Source organism: Sturnira hondurensis, unplaced genomic scaffold, assembly GCF_014824575.4.
Source record: "Sturnira hondurensis isolate 20B ecotype Veracruz unplaced genomic scaffold, ASM1482457v3 Scaffold0017436, whole genome shotgun sequence".
Lineage (NCBI taxonomy): Eukaryota > Metazoa > Chordata > Mammalia > Chiroptera > Phyllostomidae > Sturnira > Sturnira hondurensis.
In genome coordinates this window covers 2484299-2504129 of record NW_028090067.1, presented here as the reverse complement: position 1 = coordinate 2504129, position 19831 = coordinate 2484299, and the positions used below count along the sequence as shown (strand labels likewise).

Sequence of the window (19831 nt, the reverse complement as noted above, 5' to 3'; positions counted from 1 at the left end):
CCCCCTGGGGGCTGTAAGTCCATTGTTGAGAGGCTCTTTCCTAACAAGAAGGAAGCTTTCACCTGGAGGCAGGTTGTCTGGACTTGTCACTGTGGCAGTTCCTTCCTGTAGAGAAGCAGATGAAGTTTATTGGATAAAGAGCCTATTTCTTTCTTTTTTTTAAAGATATTTTATTGTATTTTTAAAGAGAGAGGGAGAACAACATTAATCAGTCGCCTTTCTCACGCCCCGAACTGGGTCCCGGCCCATAACCCAGGCATGTTCCCTAACCGGGGATCAAACCAGCAACTTTTTGCTTCGCAGGCTAGCGCTCAATCCACTGAGCCAGAAGAGCCTGTTTCAATATCACATTGGTTTTATCCATGTCTGGTAAGGGAGATGACAATTCTACAGCTTAAGCTCAGTGAGGGTGACTCTGCTGTGATTCTGAGTCTCACCCATTTCTTAGGATAAAGCTTCTTCCTACCGTCTGACTCACCTTGCTTCCTCCATACAATAAGCTTTCCAAAATCAACCTGTGTCATCTCTCAGTTCTCTAGTATGCCTGAATGCTAGCCTGGCCATATCCCAGACTGATGCAGGGCACTCCTAGGTGAATATCAAGGACAAAGACAAGCCACTCATTCATCTAATTTACTTTAACCTCTTGTGCAAGACCCCATTCTCTGGCTCTTGGCCTAGGAAAAACCCCAAACCCTCTTCATGAGATCCCGCAATGGACTTGCTGAGACTATAGAACTGATATCTGTTTCTTTGTGTTTCATTTTCTGTCAGTAAAATAGGGGAGTGGGAAGGAAGAGGGTGTTTATTAGTACGGATCAAAGGTGTTGAGACCTCAGGTAAAAGGTAGTAATTAATGCTTTTCAAATGTATATTGGTGGATAGGTATGATTTCACATTCAGCTACCACGATTACCTGCGTGAACCTTAGGAGCAAAACGGATTTTGGCTCTTGTTTATTTTGACTCTGCATTCTCCTCTGAGTAAAGGCCCCTCTGAGATTCAGCTCTTTTCAATGACCTCAGGGGTGAACACCTAGGCAGTTGACCAGGAAAAGTATAGCTAAGACAAACACTTTAACAAAAGGTCTTGCCCCTTCTTTGTGCTTGGACCAGTGTAAGAACTTAAGAAAGGGACAGTTAGTATTAGAGAGCAGAGACTTGCACCAACTTCATCTCTCTCTCTCTTTCAGAATTACATGATGCGCAATGCTGTGCTCGCAGCCATGGCAGAGATGGTACTCCAGGTTCTGAATGGTGATCAGCTGGAGGAAGCAGCCCGAGACACCAGAGACCAGTTCTTGGACACCCTGCAGGCCCATGGCCATGATGTCAACTCCTTTGTGCGGAGCCGTGTTTTGCAACTCTTCACCCGGATCGTCCAGCAGAAGGTGAACAGCCTTCTACGTGATAGACATTGGTACCATTCTAAGTACAGACTGAAGAAAAGAGATATCCATTGTCAAAAATAAATGTCCCGGCCCTGGCTGGTGTAGCTCAGTGGATTGAGCGCGGGCCTGCAAACCACACGATTGCAGTTCGATTCCCAGTCAGGGCATATGCCTGGGTTGCAGGCCAGTTCTCAGCAGGGGGCTTACAAGAAGCAACCATACATTGATATTTCTCTCCTTCTCTCCTTCCCTTCCCCTCTAAAGATAAATAAATAAAATCTTTAAAAAGAAATAAATAAATGTCCCAAAGAAGAAACAACCTAGAATTCAGGTTGCTACTACCAGTAATAATGGTCTTCATCTTCCAAAGGACTATACCATGTCCTAACCACTACAGAGTACTCCTTAACTGTTTTTTTTTTTAAGATTTTATTTATTTTTAGAGAGAGGGGAAGGGAGGGAGAAAGAGAGAGAAACATCAATGTGTGGTTGCCTCTCACGTGGCCCCCACTGAGGACCTGGTCCACAACCCAGGCATGTGCCAGGACTGGGAATCGAACTGGCACCCCTTTGGTTTGCAGCCTGCGCTCAATCCACTGAGCTATACCAGCCAGGGCCTCCTTAACTAATTTATGTCCCATAGAAAAGTTTCTTTGGAATGAATGGGTAGATCATTTAGAGTTTACTTCAAGATCATCTTGAGCAGAAAGGATGATGTGGACTGTGAGCGGATTCTTCTCTTTCTGTCCTGCACAGGCTCTCCCCCTGACACGTTTCCAGGCAGTGGTGGCCTTAGCAGTGGGACGTCTGGCAGACAAGTCGGTGCTGGTGTGTAAAAATGCTATCCAGCTGCTGGCCAGTTTTCTTGCCAACAATCCCTTTTCCTGCAAGGTAAGTAGACTTGGGCCATCCAAAAAAAAAGGAATTAAATGGAAACTGGGATGGAGTAATGTGACTTAGCGACCCTGACTCTCATTTTACCTTGGTAGCTCAGTGATGCCGACTTTGCCGGACTGCTGCAGAAGGAAACTCAGAAATTACAAGAGATGAGGGCTGAGAGGCAACCTGCAGCTGCTTGTGAGTAGTGACTGTGTAGGAATCCCCGCCCCAGACAGTCGTCTCCCTGCAGCAGAAACTCAAGTGAAAGAGTCTGAGACTTTCTCATTCAGCCGCAGTGCTGGACCCAGAGGAGGAGTGGGAAGCCATGCTGCCAGAGTTGAAGTCTACCTTGCAACAGCTGCTGAAACTTCCCCCGGAGGAAGAGATTCCTGAGGAAATTGCTTCTACAGAGACCACTGAAGTGGTGAAAGGACGCATCCGTCGGTTGCTTGCCAAAGCTAGTTACAAGTATGTGGAAGAATGAGGTATTCTATAACGACCTGTTTAGGCTCAGACTTTAACCTTTGGGAAACAAGAGTGTGCTGCCACCAGGTGATGGGGGGTGTTTTCACTGTAATAACCGTCTGAACGCCAGATTGATGCCAAAGGAACAGTCCACAATTAAACACGCTTTTCTGCTTTTACAGATTTTTTAAAGATTTTATTTATTTTTATTTTTGTATTTTATTTCATCTTTATTGTATTTTTTAACATTACTTTTTAGTCCCCTTACACTCCCTCTCCCACCAGCAATCACCACAGTGTTGTCCATGTCCATGAGTCCTTTTATTTATTTTTAGAAAGAGGGGAAGAGAGGGAGAGAAACATCAATGTGTGGTTGCCTCTTGCACACCCCCAACTGGGGACCTGGCCTACAACCCAGGCATGTGCCCTGACCGGGAATAGAACCAGCACCCTTTCAGTTTGTGGGATGATGCCCAACCCACTGAGCCACACCAGTGAGGGCTACAGATGTTTAAAGAAATTATTAAAACAACTAAGTGTAAATTGTATTATGTTAAAGATGGTAAAAGTCCTCTATTGAAGGAGAAAGCCCATTAGTATAATTCTAGTTGTATAACCTTAAGTAAATTGCTTAATTATTCTGGGCCTCAGTTTCATTATTTGTAAAAGAAAGAGTTGATTAGGCCCTGGCCAGGTAGCTCAGTTGTTTTGAGCATTGTACTGATATACCACGGCTGTGGGTTTGATCCCCAGTCAGCACATGTACAGAATCAATCAGTGACGCATAAATAAGTGGAGCAACAAATCAGTGTCTATCTGTCTCTCTCTCTCTCCCTCCTTCCATCCCCTCTTTCCTCTCAATATTAAGTTGATTAGATTATATGATTCATAATGGCTTTTAATTCTAAATTCTGTGAACTAATAAATAGTATCAATGCTACCTTAATCTTTAAATTAACCTAGTATAAATTCTGATCTTAGAAAATAGGTTTCTCCCAGTGTTTTTGTGACTCAAAAACTTTGGAGCAGCTTGGCAAAAAATTCCCTTAGAGCTGTCATCAGGTACTCTTAAAACTCAGCCACAATTATTTACTTCAGAGGTTTCATCTCATGTTAAAGATGTCACCTCATCTTTTAGAAATCCTCAGCAGTCAATGCTGGGTTTAGGTCTTAGTGACTGACGTTGTTTGCTAAAACTTTTAAAAATAACTTTAACTAGTTTTTTAAATTATTTCTAATTGATTTTGAGAGAAAGAGAAACACTGATTTGTTGTTCCACTTATTTATGCATTCATTGGTTGCTTCCTGTATGTGCCCTGACCAAGGATTGAACTCTCAAACTTGGTGTATTGGAATGATGCTCTAACCAACTGAGTTACCCAGGCGGGGCTTTAATAAGCTTTTGGGGATTTTTTAAGCAGAAATTTACTTTTTAAAAAATTAGACAATACCTAATAATTCACATGGTGTGGAATTTTAAATTTCAACAAGGACATGCTGCGAAAAGTGCCTTCGGAACCTGTCCCCGGCCACTTGGCCACAGGGGGAAGCAGTGCACAGTTTATTGATTGTCCTTCTAGAGATAGCACGGAGACATACAGCCAAACACATGTTCTTCTTGTCCCCTCTTTTTACACAAGTGATAGAAGTTTCTACCACTGATCTGCCGCCTTGCGGTTTTCACTCAGCTGTGTATCTGAGTGTTTCTTGATATTTGTATATAATATATACTGCCTCAGTATTTTTTATGACTACATAGGGTCCCATTGGATGGCTGTACCATGAACTAATCAGTTATTCAAAGTTTAGTTTTTTGAAACTTTCACTTGGCAAAGTTTTTAAACAAATGTTTGGAATGGGATTGTGATTTTAAAAATTTAAAAGCCTTATTTGAGTGCTCTGAAAACTACAGTTAAGCCCTGGCTGGTGTGGCTCGGTGGATTGGGCACGGGCCTGTGAAGCAAGGTGTCGCTGGTTCGATTCCCAGTCAGGACACATGCCTGGGCTGCAGGCCAGGTCCCCAGTGGGGGATGCCTGGGAGGCAGCCACACATTGATGTTTCTCTCCCACTTTCTCCTTCCCTTCCCCTCTCTCTAAAAATAAATAAATATTTTTTTTAAAAAAACTATAGTTAAGCCTTGTAAGTAGGAAAAGTACCTGAGCTCCACCCTTGGCTGGTGCTTCAGCGGGAGAAGCGCACCTTTTCCTTGGGACCAGCGGTCTGGGTACTTGGTGGGGTTATTGGGTATCCTCGCTTAAGTCTACTGTGACACCCTGGTATGTCCGTCACAATTTTTTTTAAAGTCTGTGGCGACACTTCTCTGGGTGTTGAATTGGTGACGGGCTGATGTTCTTTTAGGCAAGCCATCATTCTCACTCGAGAAGCCCTGGGCCATTTCCAACAATCAGAACCCTTCAGTCAGACCGACCTGGAGGAGGTGGAGGAAACCAGGTTCCTGAATCTCTTAGGAACTATCTTCAAAGGTAATTATTTTTCCTTCTTCAGTCAACAAACAAAACATTTCAGCTAGTCCTTATGGACCATTTGCTTTATGCCAGACCCTGGCCTGGCTAACAGAGCCTGGTGCCAAAAGAGGCCAGAGGGGAGGAGGCAGCGCTTCTGTGCTGGAATGGAAGCGGCCCACGGGCCTTAAGACTGATAGTCACAGGGTGTGACAGGGTATTTCCAAACCGCCGAGAACTTTAGGAATCTTTCTTGAGAAATGAACCAGGATATTTTAGAACAGGTTCTAAATTTATATCTTTATTTGTGGAAAGAAATATGCAGGGATGTTGTAAGTGTTGGATTTCCCCATCCTGGACACTCTCTAACTCCTAGGTCCAGGAGCTTCCACACAGGAGAAGAATCCCCAGGGGTCCGCAGAGAACATGGGCCCAGGACAGACGGGCTGCAAAGACAAGCCCAGTGTGCCACCGCCTGAGCAGTCCGGGGGAAACGACGCGCTGGTGAAGCAGGAGATGCTGGTGCAGTATCTGCAGGACGCCTATAGCTTTTCGCTAAAGATTACAGAGGCCATCGGGATGATCAGCAAGATGATGTATGAAAACACAAGCACAGGTGTGGTGTGCCACAGTCCCTTTCTGTAAGGACTGGGTCTCAGGGTTGGGAAACCAGTCTTGTCCATATTTTATTGATGTCTAGCTGCTCCTTTAAAAGGGAGGAATCCTTTTTTTCTGCTTGCTCTGTATAGCCCCGTGGAGCTCACCTATTTCAATGTACATAGTATTTCCTGGCAGGGCATTATAGGAGGCAACAGACTCAGAGGAAATCAGAAGGGCCTCTGGCATGTTGCTGTGTCAAGAAAGGTTCTGTCTTTGAGTTGGGAGGGGGCAGTTTGCCAAGCAGACAGGTGATGTTTGTGTCTGTCCTCTCAGTGGTACAGGAGGTGATTGAATTCTTTGTGATGGCATTCCAATTCGGGGTACCTCAGGCCCTGCACGGGGTACGCCGCATGCTGCCTCTCATCTGGTCTAAGGAGCATGGTGTCAGGGAAGCTGTGCTTAATGCCTACCGCCAACTTTACCTCAACCCCAAAGGGGACTCTGCCAGGTAGGTGGGGTACTTTTGCCTTTGCTGACTGTTCTGAGGTCAGCTTCTCTTAGGACGTTTCTAGTCTCCTGAAAGAATTGGGGGGCATCCTTCTAGAGGAGTTGTGAACCTGTAGGTAGTAGGTCTATAGGGTGCTCATGTGGAGCTGGACTTTGGGTAAAACCCGCCCTAAGCAGCGTCTGACCCTGTGGGGATAGCCCTGACCACCTGTTTGCTGGCCTCACCATGTCAGTCCCCTGATGACCCCCGTTCTCTGCTCTTCCCACAGAGCCAAGGCCCATGTTTTGATTCAGAATCTCTCCTTGCTGCTAGTGGATGCCTCAGTTGGGACTATTCAGTGTCTTCAGGAAATTGTAAGTGTCTTCACTTTCTCTTTTTTCATTCATTCAACAAGTATTCTTGACTACTCTGTGGTCAGCAATTTACTCAGCCTCACAAAGGGTAAGGTTATTTACCATCTTAAAAGAAACCAGCAGTCTAGTTCGTAACCAAAAAAACCAAAACATCGAACAATGCACGAGATAGATGATTCGGTGCCGGAATAAGGGGCCCAGGTGATGGTTATAATAGCAACAGTAATGTAATGACACTGCGTATGCGGGGCACTGTTCTTAGCACTTCTTCATATCGATGTGTTTAATCCTCACAACAACCCTGTGCAGTGGGTAATTCTATTATAAACATTTTATAATGAGAAATCAGAGGCACAGAAAAGTTTAAAAAGTCGGCTAGTTACAGACAGTGGCAGAGTTTGAGATTTGAACTCAGAAGAGCTCAGAAAACACACTCTTACCTTGTATGTTATACTGGTGAGCACAGGGTGGGAGAAAGAGCAGTGCGAGGTGTAATGGGCAAGGAATGCTTCCCGAAGGTGGGAGGACTTACGATAGGTCTTGATGAGTAGGGTTTAGAGAATTCAAGAGAGGAGGGAAAGCATTTCAGACGGGACTTCAAGAAGGAGCATAGCCCATGTTACAGAAGGAGGCAGATTCATGTCTGGCTCAAAATTGTTATCTGGAAAAGATAATTAACCAGGGAGTATTCTCCCAGATTTAGTTGGAACTAAACTGGGAAGTCCCTGGGTGCCTTTCAGAAGTGTAGGACTTTAACTGTTATCCAGGGACGCCAGCATTTTAGGCAGATCTGCACTGAATGAAGCATTTGGGTTATGGAGGCAAAGGTGGTGGCGCTGACCACGAGCTTCCACCGGCAGGAACATTCCTGTCAGCCAGTTTTTTCCGGGCTGGGCAAGAGAAGAGCCTGGTGTGGTGACTGACCACAAGATCCCATATTCTACCTTTTGGTCCACGCTCCTGTAGTAGAAAAATGAGAGAGGTTTCTAACTGATGAGCCACGGTGTGGCATGAGAAAGTAGGTATCTGGGAAACTGATTCCGCAGTAGCGTACAAATTCGTAGGAGCAGAGGCTAGGGACAGGAAAGACCCTGGAGGCTGCTGTAGGTGTGCCACGATGGGATGGGGCTGGACTCGGGATGGAAGTGAAAGCTATAGAATTTCGCTTAATGGACGACAAGTGTTAAAGGAAGAAGAGGTAGGACTAAGTGACTGATTCATAGAAAAATAGGTAACAGTGAAATTTTAAGCACATGTGACTAAGAGACTGTTGGTATCTACCGTTGGCTAAATTAAAAGGCAAGGGAGGCCGATGACTTCCATTTGAGAACTGTTAGGTTTGTGGTAACAGCAAGGAAACATACTAGAAAGCTCCAGAATGTGGTCAGAACTGGAGCGCCACATGGAGCTAAGCAAGGTCAGTTTCGGTTCGTAACCTTAGTGAGCGTACTTCTGAAGGCATGAGAGGAGAACAGCAGCAGGGATGGAGTGGCTCCCCAAACCCTACTTTACATTTTAAGCCTCCTTTCTTTCCCATTCCCAGGTATTGCTTTGACCTATTTCAGATTCTCAATAGTCTGTTGTGAGAAGTGGGCCCAGGATCAGGGCAGTTGTTAACTTTTAGCCTCAGCCTGCTTTTCTTTTTCTTTTTTTAAAAATATATTTTATTGATTATACCATTACAGTTGTTCTATTCCCCCCTTCATTCCCCTCCACCCTGCATACCCCCTCCCCTACCCTTCCCCCCCTTTAGTTTATGACCACAGGTCTCAAGTTCTTTAGATTCTATATTTCCCCTACTATTCTTGCCCTCCGCCCTACTTTTTACCTACCATCTATGCTACTTATTTTCTTTTTTTTTTTAAGATTTTATTTATTTATCCTTAGAGGGGGAGAGAAGGAGAGAGGGAGAGAAATCAATGTATGGTTGCTTCTCGTGAGTCCCCTGCTGGGAACTGGCCTGCAACCCAGGCATGTGCCCTGACTGGGAATTGAACCGCGATCATGTGGTTTGCAGGCCTGAGCTCAATCCACTGAGCTATACCAGCCAGGGCTATGCTACTTATTTTCTGTATCTTCTCCTCCCTTCTCCTCCTCCCACTCCCCTGTTGCTAACCCTCCATGTGATCTTCATTTGTATGGTTCCACTCCTGATCTAGCTGTCCTCTTGTTTTGCTTTTGTTTTAGGTGTGGTTGTTAGTAACTGTGAGTTTGCTGTCCTTTCACTGTTCATATTTTTTATCTTCTTTTTCTTAGATAAGTCCCTTTAACATTTCATATAATAAGGGCTTGGTGATGATGAACTCCTTGAATTTGGTCTTATCTGAGAAGCACTTTATCTGCTCTTCCATTCTAAATGAAAGCTTTGCTGGATAAAGCAATCTTGGATGTAGGTCTTTGGATTTCATGACTTGGAATACTTCTGTCCAGCCCCTTCTTGCCTGTAAGGTCTCTTTTGAGAAATCAGCTGACAGTCTGACGGGAACTCCTTGGTAGGTAACTATCCCCTTATCTCTTGCTGCTTCTAGAATTCTCTCCTTCATTTTAATCTTGGCTAATGTAATTATGATGTACCTTGGTGTGTTCCTTCTTGGGTCCAACTTCTTTGGGACTCTCTGAGCTTCCTGGATTTCCTGGAAGTCTATTTCCTTTGCCAGATGGGGGAAGTTCTTTATTATTTGTTCAAATAAGTTTTCCACTCGTGGCTGTTTCTTTTCCCCTTCTGGTACCCCTATAATTGGGATGTTGGAACGTTTAAAGATGTCCTGGAGGTTCCTGAGCCTCTCCTCATTTTTTTGAATTCTTGTTTCTTCCTCCTTTTCTGTTTGGTTATTTCTTCCTTCCTTCTGGTCCACTCCCTTGATTTGAGTCCCAGTTTCCTTTCCATCACTATTGGTTTCCTGTGCATTTCCCTTCATTTCAATTAGTTTAGCCTTCATATGTTCCTCTGATTTGTGGCTAAAATCATCCAGTTCTGTAAGCATCCTGATCACCAGTGTCTTGAATTGTGCATCTGAGAGGTTCGCTATTTCCTGGTCACTTAGAATTATCGGCTCTGGGGCTTTGAGTTCTTGAGCCATAATATTTTGGACTGTTCGTGCCTGTTATGTATGAGGTGCAGAGCCTTAGGTGTTCACTAGGGCAGGGTAACCCAGGTTGCTTGCTGGGTTGTGACACTGTATGTAGGGGCGGGGCCCCTCTGCTGCCTCCCGGGCCACCACTGGCCCGCTCGGTCCATCCCACTGCGCGCAAATGTGCAGCCTCAGTCGGTCTCACTGCTCACTCCCCTGCTGATTTATCTGCGCGTGAATGTGTGACCGCTGCCTGGGCGCCTGGGGTCGGGAGATCTTTCTTGCCTGTCTCCCGCTATGCTGCTGGCTCCGCCCCTCTTACTTGTCTGGTTGAATGGTTCATTGTTGTGGGACTTCGTATAGTTCAATTTTCTGTTCTTTGGCTGTGTCTTTGTTCTCCAAACCTTTGTTGTATTCAAAATTGGTTGTGGGAGAAGGCACAGTGTTTCTACCTACGCCTCCATCTTGGCGGAAGTCCTAGCCTGTTTTTCTTTTTTTCTTTTTTCTCCAGCTCTGTGAGTTCGTGCAGAAGGATGAATTGAAACCAGCAGTGACCCAGCTGCTTTGGGAGCGGGCAACTGAGAAGGTCCCCTGCTCCCCTCTGGAGCGCTGTTCCTCCGTCATGCTTCTGGGAATGATGGCAGGGTGAGGCCCAAACCCAGACGGGCAGTAGGATGAGAGGAAAGGAAGGTTCTGAGAAGGTTCCCTGTCCTTCAATAATAGCCGTCAGACCCAGCTGAGCCCTGTGTTTGAGCGGGCTACCTACACGGGAGATGAAACATGAAAGTACCAGGACCCCTTGCCTAGAGTAAGAGTAGAATCAAGCTGTAGCCAGTGTGGCTCAGTTGGTTGCAGCATCATCCCACAGACCAGAAGTTTGCGGGTTCAGTTCCCGGTCAGGGCACATGCCAGGGTTGCAGGTTTGGTCCCCGTTGGGGCACATATGAGAGGCAATGAATCAATGTTTCTCTCTCCCTCCCTCCCTTCTCTTCCCTCTGGAAAAAAATCAATAAGCATGTCCTCGAATACAGGTAAAAATAAATAATGTAACCATTGTGGGAAAAAAATAGTGGAAGCAAAAGAGAAAGAGGGATTCCAAGGGGCGTCCCTGTGTCAGAGCCTGTGTGGAGTATTCCAAGGCTCTGGGAGCCCCGTGTTGGGTGTAGGCACCTACCGACCCCCTTAGAGTCATCCCCACACAGAGTCCTGCCCAGAATGTGCTTTAACTCCCTGGCTTCCTTCCCCTAGAGGAAAACCAGAAATTGTGGGAAGCAACTTAGACACACTGGTGAGCATAGGGCTGGATGAAAAGTTTCTGCAGGACTACAGGCTTGCCCAGCAGGTGTGCCACGCCATTGCCAACCTCTCTGACCGGAGAAAGGTATGTGGGATGATTCCATTAAAACGAAGGAGAGTAGGTAGGGGTCCTTTGATCCCCCCTCCACACACCCACATGCTGTCTCTCCTGTTTTTGACAGCCTTCTCTGGGCAAACGTCACCCTCCCTTTCGGCTGCCTCAGGAACATAGGTTGTTTGAGCGACTACAGGAGATGGTCACAAAAGGTGAGCTCTCGGGAAGGGCCTTGGGCAGAAGTGAGTCCTTTGTCTGCAGTGGGCAACTTCTCTCTCCTACGCAGGCTTTGTCCACCCAGACCCACTCTGGATCCCCTTCAAAGAGGTGGCCGTGACCCTCATTTACCAACTGGCAGAGGGCCCCGAGGTGATCTGTGCCCAGATGTTGCAGGGATGTGCGAAGCAGGCCCTAGAGAAGATAGTGGAGAAGAGCACCCCCCAGGGTGACCCAAGTACGTGGGCGAGAGGGTTGAGGGGACCAGTGGGCATCAGCCAGGCCAGAAGCTACTGCCACCACCACTTCCTGCAACATCCCTGCCGCCCCCACCCCCCACCCCCCGCCAACCCACACTGTCACATTTTTGTCACTGAGGTTGGGCAGTCGCCACTGCCATTCCCCCAGCCCTGTCTCTGGCTTCTTCGGTTGTTTGTGTAGTCCCCGAGCAAAGAGATCAGTGGAAACAGATCACAGGTCCTGTGAGACTTGCCTGTGTCTTTCTCTCCTTGCCTTGCCTCTCCCTCCAGAGGAGACCCCCATGCTCTCCACCTTCCTGTTGATGAACCTGCTGTCCCTGGCTGGGGATGTGGCTCTGCAGCAGCTGGTGCATTTGGAACAGGCCGTGAGTGGAGAGCTTTGTCGGCGCCGCATTCTTCGGGAAGAACAGGAGAATAAAACTAAGGAGCCCAAGGAGAAGGTGAATGGGGTGCTGGGCACTTGGGTTTGTGTCCCAGGCGTGTCCCGTAGTTGTTTCCGGTCATTCACATTTCCTTCTGGGGATCTGTGCTTCTTCCCGACCATTAAATGACATGAAGACGACACTCTGCCTCCTTGCTGCTACTGCTCTGGGAAAGATTAGCAAGAACAAAGATGGAACAGTCTGTCCATGGTCACCCAAGAAGGAAAGTTTTAGGTAAATACAGAGCTTTTAGTTAAAGACCTCCACATAAAAAAGAGGCTCTGCCTGAGGCAGCGTTTGTTAGAACACGCACACACCCATCAGCGTTCGGGACTGGGCCTGCCACCTGACAGGACCTGGTGCTCTCTCCACCAGGGGTGCTGGTGTCTTGCAGGTATGTGAGACACAGAGCCTAACAGCAATGGGATAAGGTTCAGCCTTTTCTATGATCTTGAACCATTGTCTGGCGTGATCAATCTACCATATACAGGAAATTATTTACTTCTGTGAGGATGAGTTAAGAGATGTAGGACTATGCTTTGCAACTTAAAAACAAATATATTACCTAGTTCTCTTCCTCTTTAATTCAGGAGTCCTTCCTTTCTACAGGACACATTTAACAGTTCTATGAATGGTTTTGCAGAATTCGCCTTTCCCCAGATCCATTCATTTCAAGTGAAGGATAGGCTGGAATCAGAACAGTTGTCTCTGATCACACCTGATCTCTGGCTCCCTTCCCATTAGAACACGAGCACTGAGGCCACCATGGAGGAGGAGATGGGGCTGGTCGGGGCCACTGCTGATGACACAGAGGCAGAGCTGATCCGAGGCATCTGTGAGGTGGAACTGTTAGGTGGTAAGAATTGCTCAGTGACCTTCTCCCCAACTGAGGTTACCTGTCGCAAATCTAGAGTTGTTCTTCCAACAGGTGAACAGATACTAGCTGCCTTTGTTCCCCTGCTGCTTAAAGTCTGCAACAACCCTGGACTCTATAGCAACCCAGAGCTGTGTGCTGCTGCATCGCTTACCCTTGGCAAGTTCTGCATGATCAGGTAGGCCCTGGGGTCGGTACCACCTTCTCAAGGAGGGAGACAGTGTGATTTCCCTGACGATCCTCTCCTTGCCCTTAGTGCCACTTTCTGTGACTCCCAGCTTCGTCTTCTCTTCACCATGCTAGAGAAGTCCTCACTCCCCATTCTCCGGTCTAACATCATGATAGTTATCGGGGATCTGGCCATCCGATTCCCCAACCTGGTGGACCCCTGGACACCCCATCTCTATGCTCGGTAAGAGATCCTCCACAATGCTTTAGCAGTCCCTGCCAGCTCAGGGAGAGTCTCACTAAGTCACTCTGAGAATTACTGAGGTCGTATTTTCCCACTCTTGAGGATTACCTTTGTACATCTGCTTAGTACTTGACCTGTATAGGCCCTGGCTAGGTATGACCCCAAAGCTATTGCCAAACTGTCTAAACTTTGGATAAAGCGTGGCCTCTGTACTCAATCTCCGCTTCTAACCGCCTCTGAAATGGCATATAAGAAGGGTGCTAGTTCCTGCCGAGGACCTTTCCTGCTAGTGTCAGGGTACAGCCCGTGGCCTTGGTCCCAATGACTTGAGATTTTATTCCTAGCCTTCGCGACCCAGCTCAGCAAGTGCGGAAAACAGCAGGGCTAGTGATGACCCACCTGATCCTAAAGGACATGGTGAAGGTGAAAGGCCAGGTTAGCGAGATGGCCGTGCTGCTCATTGACCCCGTGCCGCAGATCGCTGCCCTGGCCAAGACCTTCTTCAATGAGCTTTCCCACAAGGTGAGAGGCAGAGAGGCAGCTTAGGGTTTGCTGCCAAGGGAGGATGTGGGTCACCACGTGTCTTCAACATAATTCTGTCTTACAGGGCAATGCCGTCTATAACCTCCTTCCAGATATCATCAGCCGCCTGTCAGACCCCGAGGGAGGGGTGGAGGAACAGCCTTTTCACATCATCATGAAGTATGGCTCCCTGGGCCTTGGGGCATGTTTTTCACCTGGCACAGGCTTAGCAGTCAAATGAACATGTACAGTCACGCACTGCTCACCAGGGACACTATCTGAGAAATGTGTTGCTGGGCAACTTTATCGCCATGCGACCACCACAGGGCACACTTACACAAACCTAGGCCGTGCGGGACAGCCCACTGCTCCCTGGCCACAGCCTGTATAGCACGTTGTCGAGCAGAACCACAGGAGGGGACATAAGGCACAAGTGAAAAGGGCGCAGTCAAGACACGTGGTGCCCACGAGAGGGCGAGGCTGCTGCCAAGGCAACACCGCACAATGTTGTACAGCAAACTTTTTTTAGTAAATGAAAAGTGTACACTTTAAAATAATGATAAGAAGTATAATACACTCAATACATAAACCAGTCGGTTTATTGCCATTATCAAGTAAAACGCACTGAACACAATTATATGGCCTGTACTGTATACGAGTGGCAGCACAGTGGGTTGGCTTACACCAGCGCCATCACACACACACACTCACACTCACGGGTAACACATTGCACTTCAACGTTAGGAAAAGCTGTGACTTCACTGGGTGTCAGGAAGTTTTCAGCTCCATTATAATCACTCAGGATCACCACCATACATGCAGTCCACCAGAATGTCACAACGGTACTGAAATTCTAACTGCTGCTTTTTCATATTTTATTTATTTATTTTTAGAGAGAGAGGAAGGGAGGGAGAAAGAAGAGAGAAATGTCAATGTGTGAGAGATACATTGTTCTGTTGCCTCTCTCACCCACAACTGAAGACCCGGCCCACAACCCAGACATGTGCCCTGACTGGAAACTAAACTAGCCACCCTTCGGCTCTGCTACTTTTTACCTGTATGGCCTTCAGCAATAACTAAACTTCTCTCTGCCTTTTCCCCTGTATGAAATGAAGCAAGCCCTGGCTGGTGTAGCTCAGTGGATTGAGTGCCAGCCTGCAAACCAAAAGGTCACTGGTTCAATTCCCACTCAGGGCACACACCTGGGTTGCGGTATGGGTCCCCAACTGGGGGTGTGCGAGAGGCAACGGATCAATGTATCTCACACATCGGTGTTTCTCTCCCTTTCTCCTCGCCGTCTCCTCTCTCTAAAAATATATAAAATCTTTTAAAAAAATTTAAAATAGAATAAAATTAGGCCAATAATGTATACCCCTTAGTTCTGGAGAAGATTCAATATGGTCAAAGTTCCTGACATGGTGGCAGGCACATAGTATTCTCTAGATGATAGCTGTTTTTGTTACAAATTTCCATTCACAGTGGAAATACCCCAGGAGAGTGGGTGGGCCCTTCTCTGGCGTGTGGGAGACATAGAGGAATAGTGAGGCAGCCATGGGCCACGGCAGAGAAGATGCTTCTAAGTCACGAGATCGACAGAAGCCTGGTGCTAGGGGAGGGTCGGGGGCTGGTGGTAGTGGGTTTGGAGCTGCCCCAAGCCATGGCGTGTCGCACCCCACCTCCTTGCAGGCAGCTGCTCTCCTACATCACCAAGGACAAGCAGACCGAGAGCCTGGTGGAGAAGCTGTGTCAGCGGTTCCGAACAGCCCGGTATGCTGCCTGCCTTGCGGGTTCCTTGTGTTGAGGGGCCTGCAGGGGAAAGCATCCTGGGGCTGGAGGAGACTAAGGGAAGATGGGCCTTTACTTCCTGTCTCTTGCTACTCCTCACAAAGCCTTCCAATCTGCAGAACTGAGCGGCAGTATCGGGACCTGGCCTACTGTATGTCACAGCTGCCTCTGACAGAGCGAGGCCTCCGTAAGATGCTGGACAATTTCGAATGCTTTGGAGATAAACTGTCAGATGAGTCCATCCTCGATGCTTTTTTGTCAGTTGTGGGCAAGCTGCGGCGGGGAGCCAAGCCCGAGGGCAAGGTGAGCGGCGCCTTCTGGGTTCCACACCGCTTCTCTCAGTCTGCAGTCTGCAGTGTTCTGAGGCTCCACATCCACATTCCCGCCCTACTCATCCCCAGCCTAACAGCATCACGGAGCCAGGACCTAAGACCAGACCTTTCTGAACGGGTTTAGGTTCAAAGCAAAACTGAGTGGGAAGTATATAGTTGGTCCCCTCTGCCCCCACACGTGCATGGCCTTCCCCATTATCAGCATCCCCACTAAGGTGACAGACACATTGTTACCATCGATGAACCTCCATGGGCACATCATTGTCACCCAAAGTCCATAGTTTACATGGGGGTTCACTTGCTGCTGTACATTCTATGGGTTTGGGCAAATGTGTAATGACCTGTGTGCCTTATAGTACCATGCAGAATAGTCTCACTGCCCTAAAATTCTCTGTGCTCCCCATTCACCCGTTTCTCCCCCCAAACCCTGGCAGCTGCCACTGATCATTTTACTGTTTCCACAGTTTTGCCTTTTCCTGAATGTCATATAGTTGGAGTCATAAAGCATGTACCTTCTCAGATGGGCTTCTTGTACTTGGTGATGTGCACTTAAGTTTCCACCGTGTCTTTTCATGGCCTGTTTTCTTTTTAATCATAGAAATAACTGTATTTCCAAGCCTTGTCTTGGTCTCTTTTTCCGCCAGGCTCTAATAGATGAATTTGAGCAGAAGCTTCGGGCCTGTCACACAAGAGGGTTGGATGCAATAGAGGAACTTGAGCTTGGCCAAGGAGATAGCCTGAAAACGCCATCAGCCAGGAAACAGTCCTCTGGTATGTGAGGCAGCCCCATGGGTGGACTGACCAGACCAGCCCTCCTGTCAGAAATAGGTTCTTTTCTTCCTTTTGGACTCATGTCCTCTGCCTTTTCTAGTCTCTAGGCACCAGCACATGGCTTCTACAGCCTCGGACAGTGACTTTGTCACACCAGAGCCCCGCCGCACTGCCCGTCGACATCCAAACACCCAGCAGCTGGTTAAGAAAAAGAAACCCCAAATTGTCTTCTCAAGTGATGAGTCCAGTGAGGGAGGTATGGCGGGCCCAGAAGGAATGCAGCCCGGGGGGTGGGGGGCTGGTTTTGATGGGATCCTGCTGTGCAGATTCTCTGCACTAACTCCCCCCCCCCCCCGCCCCCAGTCATCTTCCTCCCTATACAGTTTGGGCTTTATTTCTGCAGTGTGGTCTGGGCCTGTCCCATTTGTTCTCTGAGATCTATTGTCCCCCATCGTTGTGACTCAGCTTTTTCTCACTCCTCGAATTCTTTATAGAGCTTTCAGCAGAGATGACAGAAGATGAGACACCGAAGAAAATCACTCCCATCCGCCGAGCATCTACTCGTAGGCACAGGTCCTAGGAGTTCGGCTTGCCTGTTCCCGTCCCTGCTGTGCAGGGCATCTCGTGGGGTGACCTTGAATTCCACTCCCCTTGTAAAATACTAGTTTGCCTGTCTCCCTGGGTTTTTAATATACAAGTTGTCTGTACAATGGAAGACATTTGTTTTAAACCAACCTAACTGAACTGAATTGAGCTTTTACTAGAATGTTTGCCAGTCCTTGTTTTTTTTTTTTGTTGACACTCTTATAGATGTCCCAATTTTCTGCTTGTTTTCTAATGAATAAATGTTTTATCTATTTTTAGATATCTTACCTAAGCTTATCTTTGTCCATCTTTCACGTTAGCCCAGATGCAGGTGGCAGATAGTGTTATTAATCCAGAAAGAGAGGATGAGCCCATAAGAACTGGGACCCATCTCAGAACGATAACTGCACACTCAGTGCTTCATCCTTCTCAGCCTCCCCCTGCCCCACCCTGCTCATGACAAGATTGCTCCACTGTGGAGAATTATGCAGTGTCGAGTCTCCAGATCTGTGCTTCTTAACCTGCAGGCAATTTTGCCCTCTAGTGGGCATCTGGAAACCTGTGGAGACCTTTTTTTGTTGTCACAACCTAGAGGGGAGGGATGCTACCAGCATCTACTGGGCAGAGGCAGGGAGGTCGCTAAATAATCTACAATGTACAGGACAGGCCTCCCAACATTATTATTCAATCCCAAATGCCAAGTAGTATGAGCTTGAAAAAACCCCGCTGTAGACCAAAAGCTGGTTTCCACTGTCCTAGCTTCACCCTACTTGTGCTTCTGGACAGGTGACTGGCCTGCCTGATGGAAGCTCAGGCCATGATCCCCTCTGGCTCTAGACAGTGTCTGTCTACCAGGGTCTCTCCACCATGTTATGGGGGCTGCAGGGAGTCCAGCCCCTCAGGTGCAGGGGCTGCTAGTGTGCAGCCACCTGAAGCCCATCACCCCTTCCACCTCTCCCAGTCCTCTCTGCTGAGTCACCTGAAACAGGAGAGACCAGCCTGCTGTCCTGACAACAGTAGACTGCATCAGTGGGAGCTAAGGTTTTGGGGGGCAGTTTTTTGTTTTGACTGTGAGAGGACAGTAATGAAAAATAACAAGCATGAGGCAAAGAGGCAGCCAGTACTTCGAACACATGCTCTGGGTAATGCAAAAGTTTGGAGGGGCTCCTACAGCCCTGGTCAGGGAGAGGGTTAATGGGCCGCTAGCAGCTGCACCTGTCCTCCACTTCCCCAGCCCACTCCGCAGGGTGGGCACCTCCCACCTCCTCTCAACATTAGGTGCCCTCTGGTCCTGCTCTTGCTGTTTGTGAAAAGTCCGCACCAACAAGGGAGGGCTATCCCAGAAAGGGAAGGGACTGAGGCTGGAGTCGGGGTGCAGGACAGCCTGCTCTCTGCCTTTTAAGCAAAGGTTATCACCAGCTAAACTTAGCCACAGGCTTTTCAGCTAGAAAAGGGGGCTGGTGTCAGGTTACGCTGGGCCAGCAAACAGGCCCCAGATCCCCGGCTGGCGCACCTGCTGATAGGCAATGTCCATTTCACTCCACCCCTCTCTAAACCCCTCTTTCTTCCAAGAATCAGCCCTCCCTCCATCCTCAGCTCGCAAACATGGCACAGCTGTGGATCCCTCCCTCTGCCTCACATGTGGGAAGGGGCTGAGGGCCTGTTCCCACCAGGTACCCAAGACCTCCCAATCTTTTCCCTCTTCTGGACTCTTCGCCCTGCCCCCGACATCTGTGCACAGCCAGTGAAGGCGAGTCCCTGGCTCCCGGGCTGGCCAGCAGGACCCCGGATGGGGAGGGACTTCCGCCCTCACGTCCCGCTCTCTGCCCTGAGCTGGAGGGGATGAAAGGGACATTGTCTCCCAGCTTGGGTGGTGCTGCCCTCAAGTTTCTCAGGAGCGACTTTGTGGGAGGCTCCCAGCAGTGATCCCATCCTCCCTCTGGGGCCCGGGCCAGGCCTGGGGGAGAGCCACTGGGGCGCACAGGGCCCGGCCTCTCTGCCCCAGTTACCGGGTCTCCCGGCGTCCCGAGCTGCAGGACAGCGTGACTGACCTTCAGAGCAGACGCCTCCGCCTTAACTTCCTTTCTTTCCCGGCCCCACTGCTCAGTGGGGCCTTCCCAGCACAGGCCCCCAAGCCAGAGAGGCCCGAAGCCGGGAGAGGGGGCGGGGGAAGGGGTCTGAGGAAGGGCCCCCCTCCCCGGAGGCGCACGGGCCCCTCCCCCCGGCCTTTTTCTCGGCTCTTCCTGTGTCACTACCAAAGAGCCTCAAGAAGTTCCTCAGCCTTCCCGCCTCTCAGCTTGTAAAAGAAAAAGGGAAGGGGCGGCTGCGAGCAGCCGCCCGCCACCCCGGGCTCCAGCTCCAATTCCACATCCCACGTGCTCCCAGTTCTCCCGTGTCATCCGTGCTGCGAACCTAACGCTCCTAGCTCTTGCACGTCCTCAATTCTCACAAGGGCTCCCGGTCCTCGAGCCCACCGTCTGCAGCGTGACTACAGGCACGTCCCCCCGCACCATACCGATCACTCAGTCCAACCCCCACCTCCGTCCCTAGCCCGCACGCGCGGGGCGTGCAC

The 19831-nt window shown here is 48.7% G+C and overlaps 1 protein-coding gene and 1 long non-coding RNA gene across 7 annotated transcripts in view; one reads left to right on the top strand and one right to left on the bottom strand.

Annotated features, from left to right (window-relative positions):
* The window catches only part of NCAPD2 (non-SMC condensin I complex subunit D2), a 29763-nt gene extending 12274 nt beyond the window's left edge, over window positions 1–17489 (top strand). For 4 of the 6 annotated variants that reach the window (XM_037068316.1, XM_037068315.1, XM_037068314.1 and 1 more), the window contains 23 exons: window positions 1193–1390; window positions 2147–2281; window positions 2380–2467; window positions 2560–2737; window positions 5094–5218; window positions 5574–5813; window positions 6131–6305; window positions 6574–6658; window positions 10241–10374; window positions 10978–11110; window positions 11208–11292; window positions 11367–11534; window positions 11827–11996; window positions 12723–12834; window positions 12907–13030; window positions 13109–13264; window positions 13609–13786; window positions 13872–13966; window positions 15473–15553; window positions 15691–15874; window positions 16548–16674; window positions 16775–16930; window positions 17169–17489. In XM_037068316.1, the coding sequence (XP_036924211.1) occupies window positions 1193–1390; window positions 2147–2281; window positions 2380–2467; window positions 2560–2737; window positions 5094–5218; window positions 5574–5813; window positions 6131–6305; window positions 6574–6658; window positions 10241–10374; window positions 10978–11110; window positions 11208–11292; window positions 11367–11534; window positions 11827–11996; window positions 12723–12834; window positions 12907–13030; window positions 13109–13264; window positions 13609–13786; window positions 13872–13966; window positions 15473–15553; window positions 15691–15874; window positions 16548–16674; window positions 16775–16930; window positions 17169–17254 (3213 nt within the window). In that variant the 3' untranslated portion in view covers window positions 17255–17489. Of the gene's footprint in view, window positions 1–1192; window positions 1391–2146; window positions 2282–2379; window positions 2468–2559; window positions 2738–5093; window positions 5219–5573; window positions 5814–6130; window positions 6306–6573; window positions 6659–10240; window positions 10375–10977; window positions 11111–11207; window positions 11293–11366; window positions 11535–11826; window positions 11997–12722; window positions 12835–12906; window positions 13031–13108; window positions 13265–13608; window positions 13787–13871; window positions 13967–15472; window positions 15554–15690; window positions 15875–16547; window positions 16675–16774; window positions 16931–17168 lie in introns of those variants that run through there. The other 2 variants (XM_037068317.1, XM_037068319.1) reach the window with 2 other exon arrangements.
* On the bottom strand, window positions 5–19541 carry LOC119002398 (uncharacterized). Its single transcript, XR_005069732.1, has 2 exons — window positions 19311–19541; window positions 5–105 (listed from the first exon to the last, which is right to left on the bottom strand). It is a non-coding gene; the product is annotated as an uncharacterized LOC119002398 (long non-coding RNA).
* Window positions 19542–19831: the final 290 nt, after the last annotated feature.